Source organism: Chionomys nivalis, chromosome 7 (assembly GCF_950005125.1).
Source record: "Chionomys nivalis chromosome 7, mChiNiv1.1, whole genome shotgun sequence".
Classification (NCBI taxonomy): Eukaryota; Metazoa; Chordata; class Mammalia; order Rodentia; family Cricetidae; genus Chionomys; species Chionomys nivalis.
In genome coordinates, this window is record NC_080092.1 from 58262518 (window position 1) to 58271477 (window position 8960).

General features: G+C 46.0%; 1 protein-coding gene across 1 annotated transcript in view; it reads left to right on the plus strand.

The window, feature by feature from the left end:
* The window catches only part of Ssh2 (slingshot protein phosphatase 2), a 238147-nt gene extending 229769 nt beyond the window's left edge, over window positions 1-8378 (plus strand). The window contains exon 15 of the mRNA XM_057774283.1: window positions 1977-8378. Within this exon, the coding sequence (XP_057630266.1) occupies window positions 1977-4061 (2085 nt within the window). The 3' untranslated portion in view covers window positions 4062-8378. The remainder of the gene's footprint in view (window positions 1-1976) is intronic.
* The last annotated feature ends 582 nt before the right edge of the window (window positions 8379-8960 follow it).

Sequence of the window (8960 nt, forward strand, 5' to 3'; positions counted from 1 at the left end):
GACAGAAATAGCCTCCCAACTGAGTCCTTGGTCATATGAGTCCTCCTTCCATGGCCCGTGCACATACCAGGCTTACCAGGTCTGCCAAGATCACCTCTGCTTGATGTCCTGGCAGATTTCCTCCAAAGGCAAGACTGACCTTGTTATTTATGCCAGCTGAGATGCTTTTAAAGGAGAAAGACCAGCACAATTCCTGAGGAAATGGTGTATTTTGGAGTCTTACATAAAATGTCAGCAAAACAGGCTGACAGTGATAATGCTCTGACTTTAAGGAGGGCCATTTCTAGTTTTTGAACTTAATGTTTTTGCAGTTGAACCTGATTTTTTTTCTGGGTTTGGGGTGTCTGTTCTAAACCCACGGGAATTGTTACCTTGTAAAGGAAGGAAATACCTGAGAGTAAGGTTTCGAAGGTTGCTGGGGGACATGGCTGACAAGCCAAGGATACTGTTCCCAGAAGGAGCCACATGAAATTTAAGGATTGTTGCCAGGTACATGCTTTTAATCTCAGTACTGGAGAGGCAGAGACAGGCAGACCTTAGAGTCCAAGGCCTGGTCTATGTAGAGAGTTCTGTCTGGAACAGGACTGGAGAGATGACTTCTCAGTTTAGAGCGCTTGTTCCTGAAGAAGTCCTGGGTTCGATTCCTAGCATCCATGTGGTAGCACACAGCAATTCACCATTCGATTTTCAGGGGACCTGATACCCTCTTCTGACCTTTATAAACACTAGATATGCACATGGTACACATGTATGCAGGAAAAACAGTCATACACTACACAGAAGACTTAAAAATCTTAAAAGAGGGGCTGTTAAGAGCACCGGCTGCTGCTCTTCCAGAGGTCCTGAGTTCAATTCCCAGCAACCACGTGGTGACTCACAGCCATCTGTACTGAGATCTGATGTCCTCTTCTGGCCTGCAGGTGTACATGCAAATAGAACATCCTATACATAGAACAAATAAAACTTAAAAATAAAATATTTTTTTAAAAAAATCTTAAAAGAAGCTAGTCGTGGTGCACTAGTGCCTTTAATCCCAGCACTAGGGAGATAGAGCAGGCAGATCTCTGAGTTCTAGACCAGCCTGGTCTACAGAGTAAGTTCTAGGACAGCCAGGGCTACACAGAGAAAGCCTGTCTCTAAAAACAAAAAACAAAAAATCTTTAAAAATAGAAATTTAGAAGAGACTGTGAGGTCAGACATAAAGCAGATTCTCACAGCCAGGAGGAACAGTGATGTGGTAAGAATTAGTGAGATAAAACAGCAGAAATCTTCCACATCAGACATCAGGTTACAGCCACAGCTGTCTTGCCCCATCTACACTGGGCATACTGAAGGTGGCTACCACGCATTTGAAAGAACCTGAACAAGTTCCTTTCACATTAGAAGTTAATGAGCCAAAGGGCTGGAGAGATGGCTCAGTGGCAAAGAGCCCTGGCTGCTCTTCTGCTGGACCCAGGTTCAACTCCCAGCACCCACGTGTCAGCTCACGACTGTCTGTAGCTCCAGGTCCAAGGGATTTGGCACCTTCATAGACATGTGTACAGACAAAAATACCAATGCACACAAAATTAAGTAAATCTTTAAAAAAAAAAAAGAAGTTAATAAGCCAACTAGGAAAGGTTTCGTTTACTTCTTTGTGGTCTAAGTTCTAGAGGCTCACGGGACTATGAAAATATGGATCATGAAAGCTCCCATGACTATTTGAACATTTTAAAGCAAGGTCCTGGATCAAGATGTTGCTTGAGTAAACAGAACAAAGTTTAGTAGACAGTGTTATACCTTATAATGAGTTTCCTCTCTCTAGCCTTTAATGATGACTCCTTGTTTGTTTCCATGGTCTGAAAACAGTGAATCTATGCCCCCGGGACCCATAACTTATGTCCTCAGAGACAGACAGGTTCTCTTGGGTCAGAGGATTACTAAGTGAAGTATTAGCCACAATTTGCCATAACCATCTCACTATTTTCTCTTCTTAGGCAGTCTCAGAACTTGTCAGCCCAGACATCATCATGCAATCTCACTCAGAAAATGTAATTTCAGTCAAAGAAATTGTCACTGAAATTGAATCCATTAGTCAAGGTGCTGGGCAGGTTCAGTTAAAAGGAGATATGCTCTCTAACCCATGCCATACACCAAAGAAGAACACCGTCCATGAGCTACCCCTGGAAAGAGCACATGCCCCTGAGAACAAACCTGGGCATTTGGAACAGGATGAGAGTTTCTATACAGTCCAGCCTGAGCTAGCCGAAGATTCAGGGAAGCACAACCCAGAAGGCTGTCTAACCGCACACCCGTCCACAGTAGACTTGGAAGAAGAGGGGCCAGTTGAGGAAGAACATGACTGGGGCCCAGGGGTGCACCCTGGTGCCAAGTGGTACCCTGGGTCTGTGAAGCGAGCCACCCTGGAGTTTGAAGAGCGCCTGCGACAGGAGCAGGAGCACCATGGTACCGCCTCTGCAGGTGCCACATTATCCAGTCGCAAAAACTCTAAGAACGACTCTTCTGTGGCAGACCTTATGCCAAAATGGAAAAGTGATGAAACCACTCCAGAACATTCGTTTCCCCCCAGAGAAGCAGAGATGAGCAAGGGGAAAGGAAAATGCAGTGGGTCTGAAGCTGGACCACTCTCCCACTGTGAACATGATGCCACTGCTCCAGCCCCCGAGCGGGAGAGTCATTCCTTGCAAACACCTCAGAACTACCTAGGGTTGGATACTGGAACTAAGAAGCAGGAAGGAGACTTGAAGAAACAGAGACCTGTGATTCCAAACCAGGAATGTGAGACACAGGCCATCCCTCTTCCCCTTCCCAAGAGAATAGAAATTATTGAGTGCACACAAACAGTTACAGCACTTGATCACACTGAGCCAGGAGGTGAAGCAGCACCCAGCAAAGAGGGTGAAAAACCAGGACTGAGGAAGATGAAGATGGAGAGATCTGTCACTATGTTTTGTGCACTGGATGAAAACCTGAACAGGACTCTGGACCCCAGCCAGGTTCCTCTGCATCCCCAAGTGCTACCTCTGCCTCACTCTTCCTCTGAGTATGAGAAGCTCACTGACCCAGCCCCCATGCTAAGTAGCCCTGAAGACAAGGGAAATGGCCCTTCAACACCCTTGGAGAAAGCAGCACCTTTGGTAAGTGGCAGTACCCACATAGCATCCATCAACTTGGATTACCTGCATCCCCAGTCTGTTGTTCACCTGGAAGGCTGCACAGAGCAGAGCAGCACCACAGACAGCGAGCCGTCTACAGAGCAGGTCAGCCGGGAAGACAGCCAGGAGGGCTTCCTTTCAGGTGGCGGTGGAGTGGCACACAAGTTATCTCAGTTAAGCAATGAAGACCTAAATTTAATTAACAAACTTGGTGACAGTGCTGGGGTGTTACAGAAAAAACTGGACCCGTCACCTGAAGCCTGTAGAATCCCACACAGCACTAGTAGTGAAAATATAAGAAATCTCAGCCAGAGCCCTGGCGTGGTGAAGGAGCGCGCTAAAGAAATTGAGACTCGAGTGACCTTCCAGGCAGGGCTCACCAAAACATCACAAATGAGGCGCTCAGCTTCTCTTGCCAAGTTGGGTTACCTGGACCTTTGTAAAGACTACTTAGCAGAGAGAGAGCTTGTCTCCTCGGAATCCCCTCATCTCAAATTGCTTCAGCCCTTCATCAGAACAGACTCGGGCATGCATGCCTTGATGGCGCAGGAGCCCTTAGAAAGCCCAGGTGCCCACCAGAACCCACAGCCCACCAAGTATTTTGTAGAGCAACTCAAAACAACAGAGTGTATTGCACAGAGCAAGCCAGTGGAGAGGCCCCTTGTGCAGTATGCCAAAGAATTTGGGTACAGCCAGCAGTGTTTGCTCCCCAAGGCAAGACCAGAATTGACTAGTTCTGAAGTAGGCTTTCCTTTGCTACAGACACAGGGCCTGCAGTGTACAGGCCCCGCTCCAGGGCTGGCTGTGGCACCCCGCCAGCAACATGGCAGAACTCACCCCCTTAGGAGACTGAAAAGAGCAAATGATAAAAAACGGACAACCAACCCCTTCTATAATACCATGTGATCCTGAGCCTGCACACGGCGTCTGTGAAGGGCGGTGGAATATGTAAGGAACATGCACTTTATTGGTTAATTTTATAATATTTTGGTCATTTTACTGCTCCTGACTCATGCAGGGTTTGGGTTTTTCGTGTCTGTGTGTGTGTGTGTGTGTGTGTGTGTGTGTGTGTACGTGCGTGCATGTGTGTTTGTGCACACATGCGTGTGTACTGGTTTGAATGGCAAGATCATTTTAGCATTTTTTATTTTTAAAAAATTCAAACCTCAAAAACTTTTTTTCAAAGAGCACCTTTATCAAAGGCAAATTGCTGTTTTTCAATCAACTGCCATCTGTCTCCTTATTTTGCCCTCTGAGAAAGACCTGCCTGCTTGGCTGAGGGAAAGAAACAGGGTAGGTGGCACCGAGGCTCGGAAGTGGCTCACCAGGCCTGAGACAGCCTGCCCACTGAGGGCAGAGGGAAGTTGCTGCTTCCTTTGGAGTTCATGAAGTTGCAGGTTCTGCTGTGCTCTAAGAGGCAGTTGAGACTCCATTTCTCTTGGTATCCCAAAGTATATCAATCATTGCGATAAAGGGATTAGCAATTGGCCTGGTGATAGAATTCTACAAAGTAAATAATTTTCCCCAAGAAAACAATCTGAAAATCTAAGGGGGACCCTAAGCAAAACTCAAGGTCATCTGTAGAGAGACACATTAAGAGAGAAGGTTGAAGCAAAGGTGGAAAAGCAGCCACTGAGTGACTTCTAGGTTAGTGTAATCCACACAGGTGGGGCCTGGCGCCTCTACGAGGTGACGGGCTCTGCCACAGCCTCCAAACTAAAGACCTGGAAACAGGTTTGAAAAACAGCAAAGTCAGTGTGTTCTTGTAAAATGAATACATATGTGGGGTTTAACCCTTCCATTACTTGAATATTCTGTGGGCCTTCAGAGTTTAATGGCCATAGCTTTCCAATTCACTTTCTTCTCTCTTGCTGTTTTCCCTATCTGCCTCTTTCTTAATTTCACAGATTATATTTTAATTGTTACATTACATACCTATAACCTATTGAACACAGTTTTCTATGTTATCCCTGTTAACTCTTGACACAAGTTGGTTTTTTTCCTCATTTTCCTGGAAGATTTGTTTTTTCTCTATAGTTCATACACAGTATTTATGTACATAATGTCACTTTTTTAATGTTTTATTGTTAATATTGTGGGATCTTTTCTGATTTATTCTTTTTTAAGGAGTAGAGTTGCAACTGGAAACAGAGAGACACCAGAAGTGAGCAGACAGTTGTTGGTAGTATATTGATGTTGACTTTGATTGTTTTAAGTGGAAACTTCTAATTGCCAGCTCCTGCCAAATTATGCACTTCCTCTTCAGAAACCCCTACAGGCCCCCATTAGAGTACCCTGAATGCTAAAGTCCAGGAACAGTGTTTGCACAGCCAGGCAATGTGTGCATTGCTCAAAGTAGCCTCTTAGTAGGGCTGATGCTTGGGGGCAGCTCAGCCAAGGGTGCAGCTTCCATTTAGGACGCCATTGCTTTGTTGCTAATGTGCTGATCTTCACACTGGAGGGCCTGCTGTAAATAAGCCTCTGAGTTCTACAAAAAGATGTCCATCCTGAAATGAAAGAACCCAGTAACCCACCACAGCTCATCAGAAGGAAACTGGGGCCATTTTCAAGTTGTCCAGAGTTGTGGATCCAGTTGCCATGCTAAAGCCATGGTTGGGTATAATGTCACTGCCAGGAGGCAATTAGAGGCCTGCTGCTGAAAACGTATGGTGTTGAAGTTGCGTATACCTGTGCTGTCTTGGGTTCCTTTAAATCTCAGTTTTGTGAGCCCTGGGTGTTTATGTGTTGTCTCACTACATGGTAGGTACCAGCGTGAGAGTGGCTTGGGAGGCAAGATGGTGGACCGCAGGGCTCACGTGCTAAAGAGCCCCATCCACCGACATGACGGGAGGACAGGAGATTATGGCAGAGTGAGGAGTGTTTGCGTGGAGGTGGGGGGTGGCGTCACCAAAAGTAATGAGAGCTGGGTATAGTGGTGCACATCGTTAACCTCAGCACTTGAGAGACTGAGGCAGAAGGATCTCTGTGAGTTGGAGGCCAGCTTAAGCTACAGAGTGAGACCCTGTCTCAAAAAAGTGACATCTATATGCCACACATTATCAACAATGGCCACTATCCTCTCATTTGCCAATATAGAAAGCATTTCTCATGGCAGAAACTAAGAGAAAACCCTCTGATGCTTGGGGTGGCCGTGGGGGGAGGGGATACCTGTTTCTGTTTCAAAGAATGGGAGAAACCGTCTTGTGCTGTCTTCCTTCTTAATGACATTTCTTACCATTTCACTCACCTGCCCAGATATCTCACACAGGGTATATAAGTCAGCTATGCCAAAGGGTCTTGCCAGCCCTCCCAAACCCCCACATTTGGGTGTTCTTAAGTCATGTTCATGGCTAAGGCAGGTACATAATAAGCTGTTGAGGACTTTTTTTTTTAACTTCAACTTTTGATAATTTGATTGCCTGTTTGCCTTTTCTGTTCATTGAAAGCCCAGACCTGACTGATGAGCAGCTGAGCAGGAAAAGCTTTGACCTCTTAACTAGTACTTCAGCTCCTGCTCAATGCCTCTCTATCTTTACTGCAGTCCTCAGTGGTCCTGGAAGAGCGTGAGCACACACGTGAGCACCTCACCAGGCTGGGGAGTGGGAGAGGACCCAGCACAGTAGGGAGCACTTGCATCCCATTTGGTTTCCTCTTGGTCTTTTTAACACATTTCTTCCTGCATGCCACCTCTTCTGGATCTTAAGTGTTTTCCTGTTCTGTGCCTTTGTCTCTGCCACTCTTTTCTTCTTTCTCATTTTGAGAACTAGCAAGAGCTCCAGGGACAGCCTGGGAATACATCCCAGGCTCTAAGGCCTCCTGCTCCTGAGCCCAGATGCCTCATCTAAGAAGCCTCTGGCACCACAGCTCACAAGAGTCTTCACCCGAGGGTTTCACTTAGTAAAGATGTTCTATGGGAGTTGGGTTTTTGTTTTCTAAGAAAGCATTATGCAAAAAATTTTAAGGGCATTTTAAAGAAAAGCCATTTTGGGGGCTTTTTCAAACTATTTGTGGATACTTTGTTTACTTTGTAAGTATTAAAATATGCATCATCTTGGTGGCCATTCAGGCACTGAAGCCATGGCTGTCCTGTGAGTCCTTCCCCAGAGAAATGCCATATTATCGTCAGCCCCTGTGGATAAATGGGTCAGATGTGGCTGATCTCCGTCTGTGTCCGGCACTGCATCCAGCAGTCTTTTTCTCCTCTGCACTGGTGTATCTCCATAGTGATGGTCGTGATGGTGAATGGCTAGTATGGTGGTTTCATTTTCAGTTTTCGGTGGTAGACAAGGTGACATTTTCACTGTTTCAGCACCAATCCAACTTAAAACATCATGGACATTGTTATTCCTTCCAAACTAAAAAGAAAGCATGTACTGGACATAAGTGTATGTGTTGCCTCAACTCATCTGGCACCCATATTAGGAAGAGGCCTTCCACCAAAGCAGGAAGCTGCACACTCCTTCTCCCGGGCGTTGGGATTTCTCGATGATGCCATGGAGAGCTACTGCACGGTGCTTCTGTACTCCAGCCTGAAGCAGAGGGGACTAGGCCTGGCTTCTGCTATGAAGAGAACCAGCCTCATCTCGGTGTCCCAGAGATCCAGGATGGGGGATCTAAACTGGAATCGCCCCTTAGCTTGAAGAGCCCCTTCCCCTACCACCAAGAGGTATATGGTTGGTGCCACCAATCTGTCTTCACAGCGATGCTAGTGGCAGTGCCCTGCCCACAGAGAGCTGATGCCCCAAATGGAAAACTGAGGAACTGACCTAATGTTTCCTAGTCAATACACCCATTGGGAATTGTTTGGTTTTATGTTTTATTTGATTGTGATTTGTTTGGCATAGCTAAAGGTGCCTTCCCCACCTCCCCCCACCTTTTTTTCAGACTTTGTTTTGTAAGACTTGTTCAAAACGCAAACAAGTCCAAAAGACTCGCACTGACTGTTACCTTTGCCCAGGCTACCCCCAAACTTCTATGCTCTCATTTTATTAAATAAAAGCAGGTGCTCCCTGGAATCTCTGGGACCTTTTTGAGGCATTTAAAGCAGAATATAAAGAGTGGTCTCATCTCCTTCCTTAATCTTCCTGGTGGTTGGGATGTCCCACTTGTACCATAGCTGTTTTATTATTACTGATGTGCTCCGCCGTTTTTAAATGTGAACTTGTGCGCAGATGTGCAGATTCAATGTTCTTGTTACAGATTGAATAAATTTTTATTTTGAAGACAAAATGTGTACTTCAAATGCAACAAAGGAGGAGGGTGCTGGGGAAGGTGGACAGGTTAGAAGAAAGCACTGACACAAACAAAATAGCACTCACAGTTCAGTCAGGCATGCATTGAAGAACTCTGTATAGAGTAGGGATAAATACACATGTGTGTATTTGTGTGTGTGTGCATGTATGTAACTTACCTTACACAAAAGATTGATTAGGAAATAGGGCTACCAAAAATTGCAGCCAAGGAGACTCCAGTGTGGTGCCAGGCTGAGGACTTGGCCAGTCAGAGAGGTGCTCACCAAAGCAGTCACCTGAGTGCTATAATGAATAAGCAAAATTCTTCCCCCATCTGTGGTGCAGAGTGACCAGCAGGGACCGGATATGCCGGGTGAGTGACCTCACCGGACATCAATGCAGAACAAGTTTCCACCACGGTGAAATCCACACTGGGCTGCAGAGATGATGGAAGGATTCTTCCAGAGGCCCTGAGTTCAGTTTTCAGCACCCACATAAAACAGCTCACAAGTCCAGCTTCAAGGGATCTAAAGCCACTCTCCTCCACAGACACCCATGCTTATGTGTACCCCCC